Genomic DNA, 27,235 nt, shown 5'->3' on the forward strand with positions numbered 1-27,235 from the left:
GATGAGAAACTAATAATCTCATTTATAATAGCATCAAAAAGAAAAAAATACTTAGGAATAAACTTAAGTAAGGAAATGAAAGACTCGCATATTGAACACTATGAAACACTGATAAAAGAAATTAAGCACAAATAAATGAAGACATTCCATATTCTTAGATTGGAAGACTTAATATTGTTAAAAAGTCCATACTACCCAAAGTGATTCACAAATTCAATGCAATCTCTTACCAAAATCCCAATGGAATTTTTTTTATAGAAATAGAAAAAAAGCCTAAAATGAATATGGAACCACAACAAAAACCCAAATAGCTAAAAAAATTCTTGAGAAAGAAGAACAAGGGGCGCCTAGGTGGCTCAGTCGTTAAGCATCTGCCTTCAGCTCAGGTCATGATCCCAGGGTCCTGGGATCGAGCCCTGCATCAGGCTCCCTGCTCCGCGGGGAAGCCTGGTTCTCCGTCTCCCACTCCCCCTGCTTGTGTTCCCTCTCTCGCTGTCTCTCTCTCTGTCAAATAAAAAAAAAAAAAAAAAAAAAAGAACAAGGGGCGCCTGGGTGGCTCAGTTGGTTAAGCAACTGCCTTCAGCTCAGGTCATGATCCTGGAGTCCCGGGATCGCGTCCCGCATCGGGCTCCCTGCTCGGCAGGGAGTCTGCTTCTCCCTCTGACCCTCCCCCCTCTCATGTGCTCTCTCTCTCTCACTCAAATAAATAAATAAAATCTTTAAAAAAAAAAAAAGAACAAAATGAGGCCTCACATGTCCTAATTTCAAAATTATTACAAAGCTATAATAAGTAAAACAGTATGGTACTGGCATAAAGACAGGCATATAGACCAATAGAAATAGAGCCCAGAAATAAACCCATGCATACCTGGTCACCTAATCTTCAACAAGGGTACAAAGAATACATAATGGGGAATGGCTAGTCTCTTCAACAAATGCTGTTGGGAAAACTGGATAGCCACAGGCAAAAGAATAAAATTTGACCCTTACCTTAACGCCATACACAAAAATGAAAATGGATTAAAGTTTTGTTTTCAAAGATTTATTTTTGAGCGAGAGAGAGCATGCATGCACAAGTGGGGGCAGGGAGAGAGAGAGGGAATTTCAAGCAGACTCCCTGCTGAGTGTGGAGCTGACATGGGTCTCATTCTCACAACCCTGAGATCGTGACCTGAGCTGAAATCAAGAGTCGGACACTCAACCGACTGAGCCACCAGGTGCCCTGAAACAGATTAAAGATTTAAATGAAACTAGAAAACCCCTAGAAGAAAATATAAAGGATAAGCTTCATGAAATTGCTCTAGGAAATGATTTCTTGTATATGACACAAAAGCACAGACAACAAAAGCAGAAAGAGATAAGTGGGACTATATCAAACTAAAAAGCTCTGCACAGCAAAGGAACAATGAGGGTGGAAAGGCAACCTACAGAATGGGAGAAAATATTTGAAAATCATGTATCTGGTAAAGGGCTAATATAAAAAATATACAAGGAACTCAATTTAAAAATTAGCAAAGGACTTGAATAGACCTTTTTCCAAAGAAGACATACAAATGGCCAAATACATGAGAAGATGCTCAACATCACTATTCATCAGAAAAATGGAAATTAAAATCACAGCATGGGGGTGCACCAGGATGTCTCAGTGGGTTGAGCATCTGACTCTTGGTTTCGGCTCAGGTTATGATCTCAGGGTAATGAGATCCAGCCTGGCGCTGGGCTCCGCACTCAGTAGGGAGTCTGCTTAAGATTCTCTCTCTCTCTCCTTTTGCTTCTTCCCCTACTCAAGCATGCACATGCTCCCTCTCTCTCAAATAAATAAATCTTTTTAAAAAAAAGTCACAGGGGGTGCCTGGGTGGCTCAGTCGTTAAGCGTCTGCCTTCAGCTCAGGTCATGATCTCAGGGTCCTGGGATCGAGCCCCACATCGGGCTCCCTGCTGGGTGGGAAGTCTGCTTCTCCCTATCCCACTCCCCCTGCTTGTGTTCCTGCTCTCGCTAACCCTCTCTCTGTAAAAAAAAAAAAAAAAAAAAAAAGTCACAGTGTGGTATCACTTCACACCTATTAGTATGGCTATTATCAAAAAACAAAAGATAACAAGTGTTGGTGAGGATATGGAGAAATTGAAACCCTGTGCACAGGTGATAGGAATGTAAAATGGTGTGGTTACCATGAAAAATAGTATGGAGTTTCCTTAAAAAAATTAAAAATAGAACTATCTGATCCAAGCAATCTGACTTCTGAGTATATTCCCAAAAGAACTGAAATCAGGATCTCAAAGAGATTTGCACTCCCGTGTTCACTGCAGCACTACTCACAATACCCAAGATGTGAAAAACAACCTAAATGCACAATGAAGGATGAATGGATAAAGAAAATATGATATACACATACAATGAAATATTATTCAATCTTTAAAAAATTCCGAAGTCCTGTCATACAATACAACATGGATGAACCCTGAGGACATTATGCTAAATGAAATAAGCCAGTCACATAGGGACAGATATTGCATGATACCACTTATATAAGGTATATAAACTAGCCAAACACATAGAAACAGAGAGTAGCCAAAAGCTAGGGAGAAAGGAAACTGGGAAGTTGCTGTTGGGTGGGTATAAAGATTCAGTTAAACCTCATGATTAAGTTCTAGAGGTCTGTATTACAACAGTGTACTGATAGTTAACAATACTGTATTGCACAGTTAATATTTGTTAAGAGGGGTAGATCTCAATGTTAAGTGTTATGTTGTTGTGGTTTTTTTAAGATTTTATTTATTTATTTATTTGATAGAGAGAGAGAGAGCAAGCACAAGCAGGGGGAGCGGGAGAGGGAGAGGGAGAAGCAGGCTTCCCCACTGAGCAGGGAGCCTGATGCGGGACTTGATCCCAGGACCCTGGGATCATGACGTGAGCTGAAGGCAGACGCTTAACCATCTGAGCCACCCAGGCACCCTCAATGTTAAGTGTTCTTACCACAGTTAAAAAAAATTTTTTTAAAGAAGAAAGTAAGAAAAAAGAAAAAGATAAAAGAAATTCCATAGGAGATAAGTTTCTCTGGGAGCTCTGGAATCATGAGCATTCAGTCTCCAGGACTGTACCATCCTTTTTGATCAAAGGAATCCATGACAGTGGACGTGCCTTATGGGGCATTTCATCATCGGTACCTTTGGCCTCCAGATCTGAAATGATGAATGACTTTACTATTTTGAAAGGAACAATATGTGGATTTTCTTAGGACATAAAGAAGAAAACTAGTAACAAAAAAAATAATAATAAAGGAGGTATTAACAAATCCACCATCACACAGAATTCCAACATACCTTCCTCAGTAATTGAAAGATGAGGAAGACAAAAAATAAGAAACAGTAAGTCCATACTTCTATAAATAAATGAACTGAAAGAGTTACGAGGAATGAGATACTTGCATAGTTTCAAAGTACTTCTCCCTAAAATACTTATTAATCACAATGTGAAAAAAAAAAATTAAGCGTACTGAGAGAAACCTGGAAGACACCACTTAAATCGAGTGATCAAAGTGTGTATCACCATAATGGTACATATCAAAATTGTGTGCTGCCTGAGAGAATTCAGTGAGAACACATCACTACTGTGATATTCTTACTGAGAGGCAAAACCCACTTCTAATCATGAAGAAATAGCAGACCAATTCAAAACTGACATTCTACATAATAACTGGACTGCAGTTTTCAAATTTGTAAAGATCATGAAAGGAAAGACTGAAGAATTGTTCCACACTGAAGGAAACTAACAACATGACAACTAAATGCAATGACAAAGACACTAAGTGATTCTGAATGGATCTCTGCTATAAAGGGCGCTGTTGGGACAACTGCTCAAACTTAAATGGGGTCTGAGCATTAGATGGCAGTAACATCAATGTACATTTCCTGATTAAGATGACTGTAGAATCGTTATACAAGAGAATGTCCTTCACTTGTTGTATTCAGGGGTGATGGGGCATCATGTTGCCAACTCATTCTCATGTTCACCAGAAAAGTTCTTTCGTACTTTCTTGCAAATTTTCTATAAGACTGTTAAAAATATATATATCATAATGACAAGATGTACTAAGCACTCACAGAACTGATGGCTGCAATCTTAAATATATATTTCTCTGAAAGAGAAAAATATGGGATATTCCTAACTCATTTTATGGATCTTGAAATCAAATCAAGGACAGTATGAGACTTAAAAATTAAATCTCATTGACAAACATAGAAATGAAGCTTCTAAACAAAATATTAGCAAACTGAATCTGGTAATTCACAAGAAAAATAATTTCAGAAATTCAAGGATGGCTTAACATTAGAAAATACACTAAGAGCAAAAAACCGTGACTGATTCAATAGATATAGACCAAGCATTTAATAAAACCTAAAACCTAACAACCATTCCTGGTTTAAAAAAAAAAAAAAAATCTTAGAAACAAAAGAAAATTTCCTTAACTTGGTAAAAAGAGTATTTATCAAAACCCAATAGTAAATATCATACTTATTGGAAAACCATAAGAAGCATTCCCTTAAAATCAAGAACACAACCATGATCTGCTTTCATTGCTTCTATTCCATGATGTTCCACCAGTGTCATTAAGACAAGTAAAACAAATAAGAGGAAGATCAGAATGGAAGAAACAAACTGCCATTTTTCACAAATGACATTATCTACATGGAAAATCTAAGAATCTGTAATTAAATCATTAGAATTAAGAAGAGAGGTAGATATGGTTGGATATAATATCAATACACAAAAATACTTTTTTATACAGCAGCAGGAAATAGTAATTTTTTAAAAGATGTTACTAGGGGCGCCTGGGTGGCTCAGTCGGTTAAGCGGCTGCCTTCAGCTCAGGTCATGATCCCAGGGTCCTGGGATCGAGCCCCGTATTGAGCTCTCTGCTCAGCGGGGAGCCTGCTTCTCCCTCTCCCACTCCCCCTGCTTGTGTTCCCTCTCTCGCTGTCTCTCTCTGTCAAATAAATAAAATCTTTAAAAAAAAAAAAGATGTTACTAAACAACAAAATATTTTAACAATAGCAAGTGTAAGAAGAGCAAAGTAAAATTATCAGTTTATTGAGATATCAAGGCTTACTAGACTAAAAGCAGTAAAGAAGGTATTATGCTACCAGTGCATAAATAGTCCAACAGATGAATGGAACAAATTAAAACAGCTAGAAACAAGCTGCCATATAAGTGGACATTTGACATAAGAGATGGGGAGAAAAAAGATGGAATTGCTGATTCATGGTAAAACAATGGAGTACAGAATAAACGCTGTTGTCATTACCTATCTATATGCAAAAAAAAATAGATCCATACTTTATATCATATGCAAAAATTAAAGGTAAAGGTAGCAATCTAAATATTAAAAAGCAAAATTTCAACCTTTGAAAGGAAAATGTGTCTTTTTACCTCAAAGTGGGAAAGACACAAAAAGCACGTATCATAAAGGAAATATGATAAATTCAGCTACATTAGAATGTACAACTTTTGTTCATCAAATCGTCAAAAAGAGTGAAAAGGCATCCCATTGCCTGGGTAAAAATATTTGCAAAGCATATAACCAGCAAAGTATTTGTATCCAGTATACATAAAGAACCTCTACAGTCAATGAGAAAAACATTAATAGGTGTAAGTAAGGCATAAAGGCAAAAGATTTGAATAGGCACTTCTTAGGAAAACAAATCCAAGCAGCCAGTAAACATCAAAAAGATGTTTCATCTCAGTAGTAATCAAGAAAATGAAACAACACATTCCATCATTTTTATATCTATCTACTCTTAGTATTTGAATAATTTACAAAGATATAGTAAAATAAGAACAAATTAAGAATCATTATAGAACTTGTTCTCTTATTTCCACGAGTGTTTTTATGATCTTGTCTAGGTTATATGAAAAGTTATTTGCAAAATTAGGTTTTTTAAACACTATTCAAATAAAGAGAACATAGAGAAAAATACATCTATTTTTTTCACCATAAATACAGAATTCTGCCCTAAGATGTGGAAATAGATCTAGAGAGCCAGATTAATAATAAGCCCAACATTCTTTTTATTTTTTTTTTTAAAGAGTTTATTTATTTATTTGAGAGAGAATGAGAGAGAGCACATGAGAGGGGGGAGGGTCAGAGGGAGAAGCAGACTCCCTGCCGAGCAGGGAGCCCGATGCGGGACTCGATCCCGGGACTCCAGGATCATGACCTGAGCCGAAGGCAGTCGCTCAACCAACTGAGCCACCCAGGCGCCCCTAAGCCCAACATTCTAACTGTACCACTGGATATACACTTTTTGAGTCTTAATTTGAATAGTATACTAATTGCACTAATATTTTCAGCAATGCCAAATGACATGATCATTACAAAGTCTTTTTAAGGTAACCGTTGCAAAACTAAAATTCTCTCACTTAGTTCTTTTCTATCGTCCCTTCTTTGTGTCCTATTTCCAATATAGCTTCCATTACAGCTGTATTTAAAAAAGAAAATTCACAAGTGATAAGCTAAAGTACAATTGAATTTTGTTTCATTTATTTTATTTACCTTTTTAACTACTGCACTCAGAAAAAGACTTGAAGAGTTGAAATTAGCTTAAAAGTTAAGTAAAATAACAGTACCTCACAATGCTGGCGAGAGGCTTGAATTTCACATTCATATTTGTTCTTTACAGATTCTAAGCAGAGCTCTCTATAGATTCCTGCAACCAAACACAATCACTCTGATTATGTTAGCAGTAATGAGATTCATTATCACTTCCTTACAGGAATTCTGTCCAACTGTTTTTATAAGATGAATCAGGAAGAAACTGACAAATGATTTTAGCTTAATCTTTAAAAACAAAAAGGCTCAGTTGAAATATATATCAAAGCAGACTGGAGAACTAAGAATTTAAGAACTAGGAAGAAACTGCACTGCAAATTTTAGTTCTTACTCCATTCTTCTAAAGAACCTCCTACAAGTGTTTGATAGAGAATGATCAAAATGAAAATAAAACTCCTTTCCTGTGTAAAATAATCTCTTAGGACTCATAATGGAAATAGTCAATAAACTCTGGTTTCATTAATCATATCTTCTCAAAGTAATAAGTAATAACCAACAAAACAACTATTTTTTAACTATTATTTATTTTCAGAGTCCAAAGCTTCCAAGAAGGTTAAATGTATAAACCGATAACAACAAAATGCATAAACTGATATGATGTTTGAGTGCTTGTGACAGAGCTTTATCTAGAGAATGGATGCTCAAGAGAGGTTACTTAGAGCTACCAAGACAAAAGTATAAAATAGGCAACATGGCTGTGCAAATACACCATCAAAAAATAGCAAACACAGAGCCTTAGATATATACCAAACTCAATGCCATAGTTGACTCTAGAAATGTAATTCTTTCTTATGTAGTAAAGGCATGGGACAGATATCTAGAACTAGGCCGTTAGCAACACATTCACACATACACACTATTCTTTGTACAATCAAAAAGTAAATGAGGCCACACAGTAGAAAAGTGAATAAGTGACTCAAGTAATATTTCCTAAACATCCAATAAGTCTCACTTAGTCCTTTTAGAATGCCAAAGAAAATTAAGGACTTGTTTCCTTTTCAGGGTGTGCTAATAAGCCAATATGCAAAGACAGCAAGTATCACATCATCTACATATTTAATATTAAGCATTCGAGAATAAAATTTGGCTTAAGGTAGATTTAGTACAAAAAGAACTTACAATGAACAATGCCTTAGACGTTACATAATAGGTGCAGGAACATCAGTGTCCCCCAAAAAGAAAAAAACCAGCATCTTCATTAGTTAAAATTCAGTTTTAGTCTTAACTATGAAAAATCATAAGTCATCTTCAAATAGATATATCCCTTGTCATCAGTGCTAGGACACAATTCTGAGGCTGGATCCCAATTACAAACCAAAGACTGAGTACTTAAATTGAATCTCAATTTATCTAATAAGAAATTAAACTAAATAGTAACAGTTGCTCTTAATAAAAGCATCATGTTTCTAATTGTTTTACATGTGGAAGTATCTTCTCAACAACACTGTAAGCGATCTTAGGACTTTTTTTTGATCCCCCCACAGCAACAGAGGAAAGCAAGAGGCATTGAATTAATAACTGTGGGCTGATTGAGTGAAATACTCTGCTCACTGTAAATTTGTGATTTCATTAACAAGAAACACTCACTTGACAAATACCTTTCAAATCTAGTGAAGAGTTCATATTCTACTATATGGAAAAGATGTTTCACTTTCCTACCTGCTACCTTTGTACGAATTTGCATATTTTCTTGTAAAGTTGCCAGTGGTTCCAAATATTCTGGTGCTTTTCCAGCTATGACTTCTTGTAGTTTTGCATCCACCTGACTTAATCGTTCTTTATAAAGTCTTAACAAAGCAAAAGTTAAAATATTAATTTTAAAAGCCCAACAAAGGCTAACAATTTACCATTTCTATACATTCTCTCTTCCTAATATCATTCATATTCTAACAACCTACCAAATGTATTTTTCCTTAATCTCAAGTGAAAAACTCAGTTACATTATTTGACTTTATGCATGTAATCACAAAGTAGATATTTTTCTTTTTTTTTTAGATACATCATTCTTTAACGATTAATTCACAGTACAAAAAATACAACTAAGATACTACTTTTTTTGCAGTCTAGATTTTGGTTTTGTTTTAACTGCAGAATAAATCAATTCTAGGAGAAAAGGTCATTTAAACACTGTGCTTAAAAGAAACAAAGAAATCATTTTGAATAATTACTGGTCGTCAAAATAAGTAATTCCCTGGCTTCTCTCCATCTTTCTTGAAAAGGAATGCGTGTTATATTCGGCCTACATGGTTTTTACAAAGAGGAAATAGAGTGATGGAGGTAAAAACCAATGGCTACTGAACTTGTGATCTAGCATTACCAGTTTGTCTGGACTGCAAATGAAGAAACTATAACAAAAGCAGTTGCTCGGTGGATGGGAAAATGAAAAATGGGGTAGGAGACCCCTGCTGCTGTATTTATGAATGTACATACAACTACTCTAATTTGCCAGCTGTCACACCAGTAACTTTACCTTGATTATCAATGACTGAGTACTTGAGACAACGCATTGTTTATTTTTGGCAATAATCCTGCAGGATAGCACGCTTTTTAACAGGAAGATGTTTACATTGTCATTCTTTATGAAAGGTACTTTTAATCCTGGCTTTGTGGCATTTTAAAGATATCCTAAAACTTTCAAAGCAGATTAACAATTTAAGATCACTGGGGTATTTGAGTGGCTCACTCAGTAAAGCATCCTACTCTTGATTTCCACTCAGGTCATTATGATCTCAGGGTCGTGAGACTGAGCTCCGTACAGAGCATGGAGCCTGCTTAAGATTCTCTCTCTCCTTCTCCCTATCCCCTGCTTGTGCGCGTGCACTCTCTCTCTCAAAACAAAACACAATTTAAGATCATTTTGTAAACTCTTTTTTTGCCATTCATTACTTTCTCATAGGTGAAGAATGTGTCATAAGGAAGGCATGTAGTAACTGCTAAAAGAAACCACTGATTCTGGGATGCCTGGGTGGCTCAGTCAGTTAAGCGTCTGCCTTCGGCTCAGGTCATGATCCCAGGGTTCTGGAATCGAGCCCCGCGTCGGGCTCCCTGCTCAGTGGGGAGCCTGCTTCTCCCTCTCCTCCCGGCTTGTGCTCTCTCTCTCCATCTCTGTCACTATCTGTCTCTCTCTCTCTCAAATAATTTTTTTTAATAAAAAAAAAAAGAAACCACTGATTATGCTTGTAGGTGTTACTATAACTAGCAGTTGGCTTTTGAAAATATTACAGTACCTGGCTTTCATATAAAATTCTCCTCTTTCCTCTTGAAAATATAAACCAATACAATTAGGACAATTAGGGAGCAGGATGGGGATGGGTTAAATAGGTGATGGGGATTAAGGTGTGCATTTGTGATGAGCACCAGTGACAAATGGAATTGTTGAATCACTATATTGTACACCTGAAATTAATATAACACTGTACATTAACTGGAATTAAAATAGAAACTTAAAAAAAAAACAAGATAATCAATCTTGGTGCTTATAATAATTATAATTAGCATAAAGATTTATATGATGATTCTGAAGGAATTGAGCAAGTTTGGGTGTTAATACAATAAATTTTTTTTAAAACAAAAATGGAAAAATTATCTGAGTTAACTGCCAATAATACATTATCATATCTGGGTTAAATTTTTCTAAAACTCAAGATACAATGATAAACGAATGTGTAAAGTCAGAAAACTACAACATGATACTTATAATTTTTGAAATCATAAATACAACTTTGGGCAATATGCTAAAAATTTTATGAAAATGATGACTGAACCCCTGAAAAACATCAAACTTAAAATATTGATAAGGTATCCCTAAAGGGTGAACAGCAGCTTGAATGAACAGGATATGTGAATTAACAACATTCAATTAACAACCCTTTTAAAAGAATAGATTCCTCAAAACCAGTATCATTTCAACAACCTTGGAATTCAGAAACAAAATCATCAAAGGCAAGAATCATGAGTTCCTCACCAGCAACCACAATACTATTCACAGAGTAGAATCCCAATTCATGTTTATTGGCTACAGACATTGAAATAAATGGAAACTTAGGTGGTGTAAGTTCCTCTATCTTTTTAAGGAGGTAGAAGAAACTTCCACTAGTATACAAACTGCAAATGGTGTATTTTTGCCCTATGAAAGGAGTGCTATTGGGCGCCTGGGTGGCTCAGTTGGTTAAGCGACTGCCTTCGGCTCAGGTCATGATCCTGGAGTCCCTGGATCGAGTCCCGCATCAGGCTCCCTGCTCGGCAGGGAGTCTGCTTCTCCCTCTGACCCTCCCCCCTCTCATGTGCTTGCTCTCTCTCATTCTCTCTCTCTCAAATAAATAAATAAAATCTTTAAAAAAAAAAAAAAAAGAAAGGAGTGCTATTATGCCCTATGGTGCTAGAACAGGAGAAGCAGGATAACTTGTTGTTGTTGAAGCAGGATAACTTCTTGGTTTTTTTTATTATTATTATTATTGTTATATTTCCCACCTCTTCTAAAGAGGATTTGAGACAGCTTACAGAGATATACAGTACAATAGAATAAAAATAGCAATGAGGCAAGTGGGGCAGATGAAAAGATAATTATAAACCTGGTGCAAAGATTAATTATTTCTAAAACATATTTCTGAATACCAATTCCTTGAGAAATAATCCTATTAACAGTGGTAATGGGTCTACTTTTAATACTTCCTGAGATGAATGAGGCTGGTGGGGGGACCTGGCTTGTGGTCATAATGAGCCATGAAAAAGCAAAAATCAAGGCAACTGCCAGCCCCATGATGAACAAGATTAGGCTTAACGAGTAACTAGCTGCAAAGTGTTCCTTGGTAGTATTTTATACTAGAACTATACAGTAATTTTCACTTCTTGGGAAACCATAAAATATACTTTAAAAGCTCAATAGGCATATCTTAATTAATTGTATGAGAATTATTCCTTCATGGCTTACCTGTACTAAAATACAAAAGCACAAATTTGCTTCCTCTTTTTCAGAATGATCCTGGATGAACTCTCCACGCTGCCCAAATAATGGATCCTTTGGGGATCCAAACTAATTTTAATTTAAAATTAATAATGTACATCTTTAGAATAAAAAAAAATGATACCATGTTTTTTAAAGCCAAAATTTTAAACTTTGGATTATTTATATTACTTTGTTGCACTAGCTTGAAACATTTATATATTCACCTCTCATACCAATGAAAGTTAAGACCAGAAGTGGCATAAACAGGATTCATTTAGTAAACAAATCTGTCCCCTTTTAGCCTAGCAATTCCATATATTAAACATGTCTTCATCTCTTCCTTGGGCCTCTCTAGGGAAGAAGTAGGAGAACAGAATAAGCAGCAAAATTATGAAGAATTTATGAAGAGCCAGCTTCTGAATAAATTAGGGTGTCCATACTTTCAGAAGTTTCTTTCATTTACAATTCTTAATATGTAGCTATGCCCCATGACCTTGCCAGCAAGATTCAAAGTAAAAGCTCACCTTTAAGATTTTTTTTTTATCTGCATCTGCATCTATTCTGTTTTCTCAAATCACTGGGGCCCATTCTTGTGTAAGCAGCTGCTAATAAGAGTTCGGGTTTTATGAAGAGGGGGAGAAAAGAGTATCTAATAAGCACCCGCTATGTACCAGCCAAAACTAAGAATTTCACATACTGCTCATACAATCCTTACGGTTAATAATAAAAAAGCTATTATTATACCTTTTTAATCTGTGAAGAAGGCCTGGATTCAGAGCCTATGCTTTTTCTACTCCACTATATTTCCTCCAAAGTAATGTGCCTTAGTGGAAGGAACGCCATAGTACTAGGAGGCAGAAGGCCTGGCTTAGTTTATCACTTCCAGATGAACTATGGGCAAATCACTTCACTCCTCTGAGCATCAATTTTCTCACAGGTAAAATGGAGATAAGGTTATCTTCCAACCTTACAGAGCTGCTGCAAGAAGCAAACTAAATAATGTGAAAACATGTATGCACTATCCAATGTTGATATAAACAAAATTCACTATGCCATTTTTGGGAAATATTTTCTTACTCTAAAATTTTAAAAAATGCTATCTTTACCCAGTTACTTAACAAAGAAATGAATGAAGCAGATTAGAACCAAGGGTGCAACAACCCAGGGAAAACATTTTAATTACCAACATCCATATAGAAATGTTTTTATACCCCCCAAAAAACCTGCCTCAAAACCCTTAGTTGAGTTAACGAGGTCTTCAGCAGGCAAACCACAGTTGAAGCCTCTTTCAGATCAGTCAGTCCCATAAAATACAAAAAGGAAAATACTTCAGAATGAATATAATTTCTCTTGTGCTAATATACATGTGACATGATTGAGATTCAGTGACAGTGACCTTCTGACATTACTACTTACTGATCCTTGAGATCGGTAAACTGTTTTTCTAGATTGGACATTTCATCTAAACATTCCATTCTTCTTCTTTCACAGTCTTCATCATCCATTTCTGTTAATAAAAGGCAAAGAGCAAAGAAAAAATTAATTTTATGTTCCAAGTTATCTGAATGTTAATTAAAATGGTAAAAAACAAAACAAAACAAAAAACACACACCAAACTATAATATGAAGTTAGATATGCAAGACCTATATTAAGCCTTAAGAAAAAATAAACATTTACCCAAAGTAACTTCCACTGCAGGTTTTAACGTAAAATACAAATGAGAATTAGAGCTATAGCAATCTCTAGACCTTCTTATTTTTATTCATTTTTAAATCATCTTAAAGGGCTGACATCAAACTATACTATATGAAGTAATTAATCCACTTTTGGTTTATTTTTCATCAACTCAACAGAACTTAAGCACTAAAATGATTATGTCCATTAAAGGACATTGCTCAAAAACACTTTTGGAATTCTTATTTCAGAACTGCTTACATGACTAATTTGCCAGTCACATAAAGAAGAAAACTAATCTCATTCTGTTTTCCACAAGATATCTTGGTCTCCTACTCATATTCTCATTATTCCCTCTCCCCCAAATTACTGTCAGTAAGTGAGAAAAAGGAAAATGAAGAGAAAAACAAGCAAACTTTTGAAGGAAAGCAACTGTTAATTACCAGCTCTCTCCTATTTTCCATATCTTCTATTTTTACATCACATATATTCAACACTTCAGATTAAGTGAAGCACAAGATGATCTGCATCTTGATCTGCATCAAATAAAGGTCAAACTATGAGAAAGAGTTAAATTATGTTCAGTTATTTTCATACAGCAAGGAACTATAGGGTTCATTTTTTTTTAACTTTCCCAAAACAGATTAAAATTATTTCTGGCTCTTAATAGCTTAGTTTTTGGCTATTTAAAACTTGGTCCCTCAAGATGACTCACTTCCCAGTATCTCTGGATAGTAGAGTGTTTTGTTTTATTTTGTTTTGTAGCTTTAGGACCTGCTCAGTACCAAGGTTTGAGAAGAATAAAACTGTGGAAGTTTAACATGAAAGACATATGGCAGAAAAGAAATGCTTTCCCAAGAAGCAAAACTGCATAATTTATTTAATGTCTTTGCGTTTAAAAAACTTGACTTTTGTAGTTCAAATTATTATTACATTCTTCAAAATTAAGTTGTCCATTATTTTCTGGGATGGAATAAAAATCAGTGAAAAATCACAAAAGTCAGCATAAAAATTAACAAACTGATGTCATTTTGTGAGATCCTAGCTCCCATCAAAAAAACAACACTTGAAGAGCAAGCATTTTACAGATCTAGAAAATATATTCACATACAGCCTAGATGTTCTTTCTCTGTATTGCTCACTTACGAAATCTCACCTGCTTTCATGGCTAGGCAGATGACTTCCAAGTTATGCTTCCTATCCCAGGCAGGTTCCAATGCCACATTTCCATCTGTCAGTTGACACCCTGACTTAAATATACCACCATCACCTCAAAAGCAACATGTCTGAAATATTCTAACTTCCATCTTCATCTCAAATCTTTCACTTTTCTATTTCTATTCAGGCTATTTCCATTCACCTTGTATCTGGGGTTTTCCTCTTACCTTCACTCCTAATAAACTTGCATACATCAATCTTGTTTTGTGCTTTTTAAAAATCTTTCACATCTATACCTTCTTTTCCTTTTCTAGCTCAAATCCTTCTCCCAACAAAACTGGTTTCTCACTCTTTTGAATAAGCCTAAACTCTAGCCTTTGCTTTTCTTATATTCCTCCCAATCCAACATACCACCCCAACCCAAATTCTAGCCATTCTTCAAGATAATTAAAATAATCCCACCTTTTTCAACTAGCCTTTGCTGGCCACCGTATTCTGAAAAGATTTCCTGTCTCTGAAATCCTATAGCATTGTTTACAGTTAAGTATTCATTTGGTAGTTTACTCAAGTACTGATTTATGACAGCTGTTTAATTGAGATCAGATCATAACTATTTATTTATACCTCACACTGACTGGTGCCCAGTGCAGCTCAAGAAAATCACTCATAAATGCCTATTTGGGGATGGCAATTTATTGATTGAAATTACATACTTCCATGAAGGTTTGCTTTGAAAGAGAAACCTGAAAAAGAGTGTATCAGGGCAATAACAGACTGTCATCAAATCCTTGCTTTACATGGCCAAAATCAGGCCAAGACAAAGAAGTTTAAGTTTCATCCTCATCATATGGAATAAAAGAAAAAGAATCCAGGCAATCACATATTCCATTTCTTTTTTAAATAACCATCCTAAAAGTTTGCAGAATTGACCTATGATGTTAATCTGCCCTCCAACCGCAAAAACCTGAAAGAGCCCAAAATTAGAAAAGATCACAGGGAAGAAAAGATTCGGAAAATTTCAGAGCTGCCCCAAATCAGCCAATTTATATGCATATGAAGATCCAAAATCACCCCTCATGTCGCGCTCTTCTCAGTCTTGCAAAGTTCAGAGAGATACTGTAAATGGGACAGCTACAAGTCAGCCCCCGCAGGAGCGCTGATGTCAAGTGCTGACTGACAGGCTGACTTGGAAACTGAGATTAACAAATTCTAAACCAGCCAAGAGCCGGCACAAATCTAACCTCGGCCCTGACAACCCACCCATGTTGAGAGGGGTTGGAAAGATAAAAATAAGGAAAGAAGTCATTGGTCTGGGGCTAAGAGTTATTTCCGAGGTCTCCTAAACAAGTTGGGGCATTCCGGCTTTGGTCCACAGCCCCGGGCACTGCCCGGAGGTCCCCAGGGCGGGTCCGACGGCGAGCAGGACCGCGCGGCGTCCCGGAGCTGGGCGAGCCCAGGCCCGCGCCGGGTCCCGCCCCGCCAGCAGGGACCTGCCGGGAGCCAGGCAGCGCCCCACGACGAGTCCGGGTGCTGCCGAGGGCCGGGAGCCAGTCTCCGCCCCTTTCCTCTCTTCCCCGCCCCGCACTCCCAGCAGGACGCAGCTGCCCGGCGTGCGGAGAGCGGCCTGGCGTGCGCCCGGCGCGAGGACTCAGGGTCCCGGCCCCGGTGGGTTGCACACCTGAGCTATCTCCATCCTCGGAGACCGAGGAGCTTTCCGTGTCCTCGTCCTCTGAGCTGCTCCCCTCGTTTTCGGCGTAGTCCACCTCCATCTCATCGTGATGGTTCGTTTCCTTCTTATCCCCTCGGGAATGGACTGGCATTTTCCAGCCGCGCCGTCGCTTCCCACTCCCGGCGCCCAGCCCAGCCACCGCCGCTTCAATGAAGGGCGCGCCGAACGCCCCGACCCACCCAGCGGCCGAGCGCGTTCTGAACCCCCTCAGCTCCTCCCCGCCCCCGGCCCGAGCCTCACAACCTAACCCGCAGGCTCTGCGCTGGGAGCTCTGCCATTGGTGGAGGCAGTCCTACGAGCCGGGGGGCTGGGGCTTGCCCTGCTCGGGTATGGTTGGTTGCCCGTAATTACGGCGCGGCCTTGCAATGTGTGTCGGGAGTCGTAGTCCTTACTGCTCAGACCTGCAGGGGCTGCCGCCTTCCAAGCTTTGACAGCCCTGTTCATTTCTTGCTTGTGGACTTCAAGTCCCACAATGCACAAAACCTGACAGACTCGATCGCAGTTTATAAACTAAACAGAAACAGATTGTGTGAATTTGGTCTGTATTTATTCTTTTCCCGCCAAATGATTGTCCGAGCTCCCTGGCTATCCAAGATGTTACTGTCAGATATGAAAAGGTCTTTTGCCTGAGGGTTTTCCTCCTCGATGAGCCTGGAGGAACTGGAGAAACTGCTACCTAAGCACCTTAATTATACCACTAATAAGCTATTATATTTAATTAATAACTGCGGACGATAACTTGCACTTTCTATGTTGCAGAAAAATCTTTAAGTCGTTCTTGAAACATTTGCAACCAATAATATAGAGGGGAAGGAAGTTTTATCTTGGCATTTTCATCTAGTATTTTTTGCATTCATTTTTTATTACAGACAGAATGAAGATGCCACCAGGCTTAATTTAACTTCAACTTTCTTTCTTTCTTTCTTTTTAAGATTTTATTTATTTATTTTTGCGAGAGCGAGCACGAGCGGGGGGGAGGGGCAGAAGGAGAAGCAGAGTCCTTGCTGAGCAGGGAGCCTATAGGGGACTCCGTCCCAGAACCCAGGGATCATGACTTGAGCCAAAGGCAGACATAGATTGAGCCACCCGGGTGCCCTTAACTTCAGTTTTCGATGAAAAATACATATTTGACTCAATGAAATGTTAGATTTTCTCAATGATAGGTAAAATAGACAAGGAAGACTCAGTAAGTATCATAATACATTATAACTCATATTAACTGACTACTTTTACCCTGTATCAGATACCTTGGTAAGCTCTTTACATGAATCATAATGAGTTTAATTCTTAATTTAATAGCTCTGAGGTAGGTACTATTATTATCCCCATTTTACAGATAAGGAAACTTAATTTGCAGACAAATCTAAAAACTGTATTTTAGCCACTCTTCAGAAGGCAGAGCTTCTTCTTGAAGTGGCAGTTTGCTATTAAAATATTTCATAGAATATTGTGCATTGTACAGCATTTATTTCTCCAACAAGGTCCAAAGACATTTCAAGGAGAATGGTAAGGGTATCAAGGCATAATTGCATTAAAATTAGATTTAGAATTTAATGACAGAAACCATTTCAAGTTCTACCCATTTCTACAGGGTTAAATCCAAATTAAGGGGCTTTTATTATCTAGCGTCAGCCTACTTCTCTTCTTCTATGTTCTCCAAAACTGAAGTCTTCAGTTGCTAAACACACAAAACTGTTTCCCATTCCAATGTCTTTGCACACCTTGTTCTCTCTGCAATCCTCTTCTACTCTTTCTTTTTCAAAGACACTTTCTTGACAACATGCATCACCAACCCAGCACCTCCACCATTCAGTAGGCACTGGTGTTCCTTCAGACTGCTGCTGTATTTTGTACTCTGCAACTTTGTATTTGTTTTCTATCATACTGTATTGTGAATTTTTTAGCGGCTGCATCTCACCTATTGGATTGTGAGTTCCTTGAGAACAGACACTGTCTTAGTCTGGGATGAGATTTCAAAGGCATAAAGTAAAGGCAGGTAAAGTTAAAAGATAGCTGGAAGGGTGCTAGTACATACATGCACATTATGTAAGTGGTGTGGACTAAAAAGGGGCAGCTGTTTTAGCTCCAGCCAATTGTTATTATATCAGAATTCTGGCTTAGATGCTGGACCTTCCAATTTTTGAGAGAGACTAGGTATTTAGATCTCTATGTGAACTATCCAGATTTGTAAACATTTTCTCAGGTGTGTTTTTTGTTATTGTTGGTGGTGATGGTTTGGTTTGGTTTGGTTTCTTAAACCCCAGACCAAACAAAAACAGCTGTGGGTAAAATCCCTGGCCTGGCCGGCTGAGGAGATAGAGCAGGAAACTATTGATCTCGGGGTTGTGAGTTCGAGCCCCATGTCGGGTGTAGAGATAACTTTAAAAAATAAAATCTTGGGGCGCCTGGGTGGCTCAGTCGTTAAGTGTCTGCCTTCGGCTCAGGTCATGATCCCAGGGTCCTGGGATCGAGCCCCACATCGGGCTCCCGGCTCTGCGGGAAGCCTGCTTCTCCCTCTCCCACTCCCCCTGCTTGTGTTCCCTCTCGCTGTGTCTCTCTCTGTCAAATAAATAAATAAATAAAATCTTTAAAAAATAAATAAATAAATAAATAAATAAAAATAAAATCTTAAAAAAAAAAAATCCCTGGCCTCTGTTCATCTCTGTTCTATCAGCAGCTAGGAGAGTGTGTGTTAAATAGAAACAATAGCTTAGATTTCTGGTCACTCTTTCCATGCATTAATTCATTTAATCGTTATAACAACTTTATGAAGGAGATACAGTTATGCCTTCCATCTTGTAGAGGAGGGAACTGAGGCACAGAGCAGTTAGATTGTGTGGCCAATGTCACACAGCTAATAAGTAGCAGACTTACAGTTTGAACTTGGAGAGTTGGCCATCAGAGCCTGTACTTACCCACCAGCATACAGTGCCCCTCTAGCAGGTGCTTTCTGTTTCTGCTGTTTAAAGAAAAAAACGGAAGTTGGAGAGGGGGCATGGATTCTAGCCCTGCTTCTGCTAGTCACCAACCAATTAAATCTGGCAAACCACATAATCTCTGGTCAATTGTAAAATGAGAAGGTTGTATTAGGTTATCTTAAAGTTCTCCTCCAGCTCTAAAGTTCTGGTCATTGTTACATTTGGGTTTAAGGCAGACAGAATAATAGGACATTATGCAATTAGAGTTACATGATGGTGTTTTGCTTAAAAGGAGAGTTTCTCTCCCCACTCCCCAAAGAGATTTTAGAAAAGATGTGTAGGGAATATAAGAGGAACTATAAGAAACAAAAATTAATAAGGCTGGACAAGAATATTGTCCATTTAGAAAGGACAAATTAATGTAAAGAAAGCTAGGAAAGCAGAATGAGGTTTCCTCAATCAAGGCAGTTAAAGAGATAATAATGATATTTTACATTTAGGTAGCAATTTGCCTTTTACATAGGCCTTTACACAATCATTAGATACATCCTAAGTCTCACTTTTCATTAATCCTTTCATACTTATTCATTTATTGTCATCAGCAAAATCCACTCTTTCTTCATCCTCTCCTCTGAACAGACCCTTAACTTTCTTGTTCTAAAGGAAACAGGGCTCTCCCCTAAGACCCTGCTTCCTTTGCACCCCTGCTCCAACTGAGCCTTGTCATGGAGTAGATATGCTCTTTGTCCACCTTGTTCCTTCCGGATGATCCGTCTCTCCTCTCCCTAAAAACCCCTAGCTTTTCATCAGGATACCAAATAGTATCTCTACTTGTGGCTATCATCTGCATACCCTCAAGGTCAAACCCCACCCCCTCGTTTTTTGAAGATTTTAGCTCTTAGCTCATTCTCTCTAATGGAATGCCTGTCATAATTCTTGGTCATTTTAGTATTTAAATAGATAATTTTATACCACTTCATTTCCTATTAGGTTTGCTTTGGTATACAGTAGACATAAAATAATTTTGACTTTATCCTTCTAGTCTTCCTCCCATATCTTCTTTGGGGTAACTTTTTAAAATCTTTTTATTGTGGGGCACCTGGGTGGTTCAGTCGATTAAGCATCCACCTCTTGATTTCGGCTCAGGTCATGATCTCAGGGTCTGGAGATTGAGCCCCGTGTCAGACTCTGCGCTCAGCACAGACTGCGCTTGTCCCTCTCTCTTCCCCCAGCTGGCAGTCTCTTGCTGTCACTCTCTCTCTCAAATAAATAAAATTTTTAAAATCTTTTTATTGAATATTTTAATATTACATTATAATTTAAACACATAGTAAATTATTCAGCATATTATATGTATAACATGGTACCCATCTCTAAGCTTTCTCAAATCTTATATATTACCACATTTGCTCCAGACCCCTCCTCAATCCCAAGTCTCCCCTTCCCTTTCCAAAAGAACCATTATCCTAACTTTGGTGCTTTTGATGGCCATCCACGTGTACATACTATTTTTGTATATGTATGTATCCATAAATAATATATAAGATTATCTAACATGTTTTAAAGTGCTCATATTTTAAAGTAATACACTACACATCATCCTACAACTTCCTTTTTCCTCATCAATATTGTGATATTTATCCTCTGTGATATGGCTAGCTCCAATCCAGTTATTTTAACCTGCTGTAAGGTATTCCATTGACTACATATATTCCATTGAATGAATATTTTAAAATTTATCATTTACCTGTTAATGGACATTTAGGTTGCTTCAAAATGTTTTGTTATTAAAAACAGTTGCCTCAATGAATATTGCTGTATGTATCTTTTGGGCCTCATGTGTAAGGATTTCTCTAGGTCACTGGTCTCCACAGTGGGGCGTGGGTATCAGGGAGTATATCCTGGAGGACAGGAAGAAAATATTAAAACTTCCATTTGTATAATTTTCAATTTCATCTTTGTCTGGAATAAAGTAGATGTTCAGATGCAGCTAGAAGTCCATTTTTTTTTTTTTTACTCTGTTTCACCCTCATGTTCTTGTGCTTGTTTTTAATCAGGAGATCCTGCCTCCAAGGGGAGGCAAACTTAATTCCAATTGTCACCACATGGTGGAGCTGAGATATCAAGGTACAATCCACAAACCTTGTCCCTACTGATTGACTCTGGCCAGATACTGGTAGCTGGAAAAACAAAGGCAGAACACCAGAGGCTACAACTAACAGCTAGTACTCAAATCAAGGTAAACATTTTATTTTTAAATTTATTTTTAAAAAGATTTTATTTATTTATTTATTTATTTATTTATTTATTTATTTATTTGACGGAGAGAGAGAGTACAAACTGGGGGAAGGGCAGGCAGAGGGAGAGGGAGAAGCCGACTCCCCGCTAAGCAGGGAGCCCAATGCAGAGCTCAATCTCAGGACCCTGGGATCATGACCTGAGCCACAGGCAGATGCTTAACTGACTCAGCTACCCAGGCACCCCCAGGGGAAACATTTTAATCATTCAAACTAAAGGGGTTTTAGGGACCTACATTGACAAATAGCAGATACCAAATTATGATTATACCAATTATATGAGACCATGATTTCAACTGCTTAAGAATGAAACCCCCTAAAGGTGCTTGAAATAGCCTGTTCACTGGCATAGGACCCAGTCTTGTATTAATTCTCTATTCGCAGAAATTAATTCTGGGATTAGTTCAAGTATAAATTTGATGACATTTCTGTTAGCCTACTTATGCTATTATTATTATTCCACTGTCTCATGGCTCAAATTATCATGTTCTTTTCTGTGGGCAATATCCTTTTTTTTTTAAGTAGAGAAATTTTATTTTTCTCTAAGATTTTTCTCAAGAGTAAATAGTTTGTATGCAGTTTTATTTTTATTTATTTATTTATTTATTTTATTGTTTTATTTTTTTAAAGATTTTATTTATATATTTGAGAGAGAGAGACTGAGAGAGAGAGCACATGAGAGGGGGGAGGGTCAGAGGGAGAAGCAGACTCCCTGCTGAGCAGGGAGCCCGATGCGGGACTCGATCCAGGGACTCCAGGATCATGACCTGAGTCGAAGGCAGTCGCTTAACCAACTGAGCCGCCCAGGCGCCCTGCAGTTTTATTTTTAATCTACATTGTTCCTCTAAAGATAATTTTTCTGTATAAAGTGGGTATCTTTTGTTTTGGTCTCCCCACCATCCATCCCCTTTCTGAGGGAATAGCTTCCCAACTTTCCCTTCAAAAACCCCCTTTGCTCCATTCAGCCCACATGGCTCAGGTGACCAATCAGAATATTCTATTCTCCTAGTTCAGGGATGGACATGTGGACAAACCTAGGCCATGATGGGCATTGCCAGAACTTTTATTGGAGTTATCAGGAAGGAGTTTTGTCCTGTGGAATTAAAAGTTCTATTATGCCTATGAGCTTAAGTTTTCTAGGGCCATTTCTCCTTCCATGTGTGACTGGAACAGGGCAGCAGGGATGGGAACCAACATAGAGGACAAGCAATGCTGAAATAGAAAGATTCGGGCTGACATGACTTAAACGCCTGAATCTGTATGTGTTCAGTGTTAATCCTTAGAGTTTCAGTTACATGAACCAATACATTCCTCTTTTTACTGAAGCTGTTTCGCTTGGTTTTGTTTGGCACATACAGCTGAAAAGTGTTTGGACTAAAACAACTAAATTTTTATTTAAAACATGCATGTGTTTTGGATGGAAGCCATGAATATTTTTATTTTTTATTTTTTTTAATATTTTATTTATTTATTTGACAGAGAGAGACAGTGAGAGAGGGAACACAAGCAGGCAGAGTGGGAGAGGGAGAAGCAGGCTCCCCGCTGAGCAGGGAGCCCGGATGTGGGGCTCGATTCCAGGACCCTGGGATCATGACCTGAGCTGAAGGCAGACGCTTAACGACTGAGCCACCCAGGGGCCCCGCCATGAATATTTTTAAATATCCCGTTGTAATTTCTTATCTATTCTTGTTAAAAGTCCCCCCTCATATTCATTCGTATGTTAACTATCTAATGTACCAGCACTAGGTACTGTGCTGGTTTCAAGAGATTTATTGGTAAACAAAACAGATACAGCCTATGCTTGCATGGAGCTTACAGCAAAGTGGAGGGATAAATATTAAGAATTCACTATACAATTTGAGATATGCTTTCTGTTGGTGTTATGGGAGTATAAAGCATGAAGACCTGATTAAGATGAGGAGTGTCAGGTGAGGCCTCTCTATTTCAGGCAAGACTTGAGAAGTGTGTAGGGGTTAGCCCAGCTAGGAGGGAAAGGAGGAATATTATAAGCTGAAGGAATACAGTATGTAAAGTTCTTGATGGAGGAAAGTGCTTAGAGTGTTCATGTTTGAGGAATTAAGAAACCACTGTGGATGGTCATTGGTGTTCAAGGTTGAAAATGGCATGAGGTGAGGTTGGTAAAATAGGCAAAGGCCACACCTCACAGGGCTGGGTAGGGAGTTTTTAAAAATCAAAATGCAGTGGGCTGCCAGTTGGGAAGTTTATAGGAAGAGATGATTAGATTCTTGTTAAGATTACATTAATTTTAAGATCAGATCTGAAAAAGATCACTGGGATGCTTAGTGGAAAATATATTGGATAGGAATAAGGGAAGGAAATAAATCAATCAGATGCTGAGGTAGGATAATAGTGGCTTAGACAGGGCAGAGGCTGTGTGGACAAATTTGAAATAGCTGGGAGGTACAATCAAAACTTAGTAATGAATTAAATGAGAGACAGGATATAGGATATAGTTTACTTATATCCCTTCTCTTTATTTTTTTTTGGGGGGGGGGAGGGAGAAGGGAGGGGCAGAGGAGAGAGAGAATCTTAAGCAGGCTCGAAGCCCAGCACGGAGCTCGATCTCACAACCCTGAGATCATGACCTGAGCCACTATAATATTTCTTCTAATGCTTCTTGACTTATGTGTGAATGTTGCCTGTTTTCTCTAAAAATTAAATCATAATCTATGAAATTACAACAGAAAGAGAGTACAAAATACATTGACTTTGGAACTGATGGTTTAAAAGCAGTGATGGTCAAAATGCTTGGGACTTGAGCATAAAGACAGTGGCACCAAAGTGTACTAATATTCTTTGCATTCTTCACTGCTGATTTCACTTACAAACATCCTTGATGAAGGAGTAAAAATTATTCTTTATGAAATCCCAAGTAGAGAGCACACCTCTTTTTAACATTTTCTTTGGCAAAACGGGAAGTAGCATCAAGCACGAAAGCTGCACACTGAAGTGCAGTGGTGGTCTTAAGGAAAAACACCTGTGCAATTGAGTTGTGATCTGACCTAGCAGCATGATTCAAGGAATGGCATTTTTCCTGGAATGAACGGACAAGCTGACATTATTCAGAGTTGGATATCTGGCAAATATTTTCACAAAAATCAAATAAACAAAGTGAGACTGTTCCTTTTAGTAAAACAGTTGGCACTGTTGGTTTCCAAAGATAAAATTCAAGCTTCCAAATGAAAATTAGGAATTTGGAAAACTTTTATCCACTGGGGTGAACATAGAATCCAATCCTTTTTTTTTTTTTTTTAAAGATTTTATTTATTTATTTGACAGAGAGAGACACAGCGAGAGAGGGAACACAAGCAGGGGGAGTGGGAGAGGGAGAAGCAGGCTCCTCGCTGAGCAGGGAGCCCGATGCGGGGCTCGATCCCAGAACCCTGGGATCATGACCTGAGCCGAAGGCAGACGCTTAACGACTGAGCCACCCAGGCGCCCCTAGAATCCAATCCTTAAAAGATTTTCCAATGTATGTGATTTTTAAAAAAGATTTATATTGCTTAATGAACTGTTGAACTTCAAATTGATATTTGAAGTATCTGCATAACTCAATGCTATTTTCCACATAGCAATTGCATAATATTACAAAATTATGTCTAGGTAGAAAATGCATTTAAAGTGCAAGAGTTTAATGTACAGATACAAAAAGTTTACTGATATGCTTTCATGTTCCACATTGCAGCTAATCTTTAAGAAACTACCACGTGTTGATTTTAGCTTAGTTTTAGTGTATTGTTGACAATTATCTGAAAAATCTATTAAAATAATCCCCTTTTTGGGAACCCTCTTACACTATTGGTGGGAATTCAAGCTGGTGCAGCCACTCTGGAAAACAGTATGGAGGTTCCTCAAAAAGTTGAAAGTAGGAGTGCCTGGGTGGCTCAGTTGTTAGGCATCTGCCTTCGGCTCAGGTCATGATCCCAGGGTCCTGGGATCAAGTCCCGCATTGGGCTCCCTGCTCAGCGGGAAGCCTACTTCTCCCTCTCCCACTCCCCCTGCTTGTGTTCCCTCTCTCGCTGTGTCTCTCTCTGTCAAATAAATAAATAAAATCTTAAAAAAACAAAGTTGAAAATAGAGCTACCCTATGACCCAGCAATTGCACTACTAGGTATTTACCCCAAAGATACAAATGTAGTGATCTGAAGGGGAACCTGCACCCCAACGTTTATAGCAGCAATGTCCACAATAGCCAGACTATGGAAATGTCCATCGACAGATGAATGGATAAAGAAGATGTGGCATATATATACAATGGAATATTCAGCGATCAAAATGTGAAATCTTGCCGTTTGTGATGACCTGAATGGAACTAGAGTGTATTATGCTAAGTGAAATAAGTCAATCAGAGAAAGACAATTATCATATGATCTCACTCATACGTGGAATTTAAGAAACAAAACAGAGGATCATAGGGGAAGGGAGGAAAAAATAAAAGAAGACAAAATCAGAGAGGGAGACTCTTAATTATAAGAAACCAACCAAGGGTTGCTGGGGGAGGGCCGTAGGAGGATGGGGTAACTGGGTGATGGACATTAAGGAGGGTACGTGATGTAATGAGCACTGGGCATTATATAAGACTGATGAACCACTGAACTCTACTTCTGAAACCAATAATACACTATATGTTAATTAATTGAATTTAAATTAAATAATAATAATAAATATTTCCCTTTTCCAATTACATATCTGTATGAGGCCACAAATTTTTCTCATATACTTCAATCAAAAGAATATATGGTATCATAAGTAAGTATCCGACTATCTTCTTTTTTTGAGAGAGAGAGAGAGAGAGAGAGGGAGAGAGCAAGCACGAGCAGGGGAGAGGGGTAGCAAGGAACAGGGGGAGAACAACAAACAGACTCTGAGCTGAGCAGGGAGCCTGACTCTGGGATTGATCGCAAGACCCTGAGACCATGACCTGGGCCAAAATCAAGAGTCAGATACAACCGACTGAGCCACCCAGGCACCCCTCCTTGGTTTTAATTTTTAATAATGTAATAGGTTAGCAAAAGCTCCTGGTGGTCCTCAATAATTCTGATCCTGAAACCAAAAGCTCTAAGAACTGCTGGTCTATCTCTTGATCACTTCTTTGGGTTCTTAATTTTCTAACTGCTAACTTCAGATCTTTGCCATTTGTGTTTCATTAGGATTCACTTGGTAAGCAATGCTTCTCTTACTCTTACCATTGCAACACAGGTGGCATTTCAGCCTTCTCATTCACAAGTAATGAAACTAAAACAGATACAATGTCTAACATAATAGAAGTAAACGTACAAGGTTATATAATCAAATGCAACCAACTAAGAAATCAGGATTGCACATAATGATTTCCCTCTGAAGAGTGTGGTAGGGAAAAGGCAAACCAAAAACAAATTTTTTTCTACATTGGAGAAACTTGACAAAAAATACTTCAGCAAGGTGATCAAGGTCAACATTAATAGTGATAACTCATGCTGATAGTATGTACCATTAATATGATCTGATGAAAATGACACTTAGACTCTGTGATCTTTCTCCCTAAAATCCACAACCTTGGTCTAATCATGAGAAAAACATCAGACAAATTTCAATAGAGCAGTATCCTTCAATAAACCTGACCATTTCTCCTCAAAACTCTCAAGGTCATCAAAACTGACAAAAATGTGAGAAACTATCACAGCCAAGAGGAGCTTAAGGAGAAAGGATAGCTAAATGTAACAAGGTATCCTGAATAAGATCATGGAATGGAAAATAGATAAAAAATAAAATCTGAATAAACTATGGAATTTAGTTGATAACATATAAGTATTGGTTTATTGACTATAATAAATACTCTAACATAAACTGTTAATAGTAGGGAAAACTGTGTGAGAGTTGGACATATGGGAACTCTTCATATCAT

General features: G+C 37.9%; 1 protein-coding gene across 3 annotated transcripts in view; it reads right to left on the reverse strand.

Moving 5' to 3' along the window:
- Window positions 1-16,325, reverse strand: part of LOC118002866 (breast cancer metastasis-suppressor 1-like protein) — a 31,379-nt gene extending 15,054 nt beyond the window's left edge. The window contains exons 1-5 of one of the 3 annotated variants that reach the window (XM_034993467.1): window positions 16,065-16,134; window positions 13,672-13,764; window positions 12,970-13,060; window positions 8,268-8,395; window positions 6,626-6,705 (exon numbers count right to left, since the gene is read on the reverse strand). In XM_034993467.1, the coding sequence (XP_034849358.1) occupies window positions 6,626-6,705; window positions 8,268-8,395; window positions 12,970-13,058 (297 nt within the window). In that variant the 5' untranslated portion in view covers window positions 13,059-13,060; window positions 13,672-13,764; window positions 16,065-16,134. Of the gene's footprint in view, window positions 1-6,625; window positions 6,706-8,267; window positions 8,396-12,969; window positions 13,061-13,671; window positions 13,765-16,064 lie in introns of all 3 variants that reach the window. The other 2 variants (XM_034993465.1, XM_034993466.1) reach the window with 2 other exon arrangements.
- Window positions 16,326-27,235: the final 10,910 nt, after the last annotated feature.

The sequence above is a fragment of the Mirounga leonina genome, unplaced genomic scaffold, assembly GCF_011800145.1.
Source record: "Mirounga leonina isolate KUSES-001 unplaced genomic scaffold, KU_Mleo_1.0 Mir_84, whole genome shotgun sequence".
Taxonomy (NCBI): domain Eukaryota; kingdom Metazoa; phylum Chordata; class Mammalia; order Carnivora; family Phocidae; genus Mirounga; species Mirounga leonina.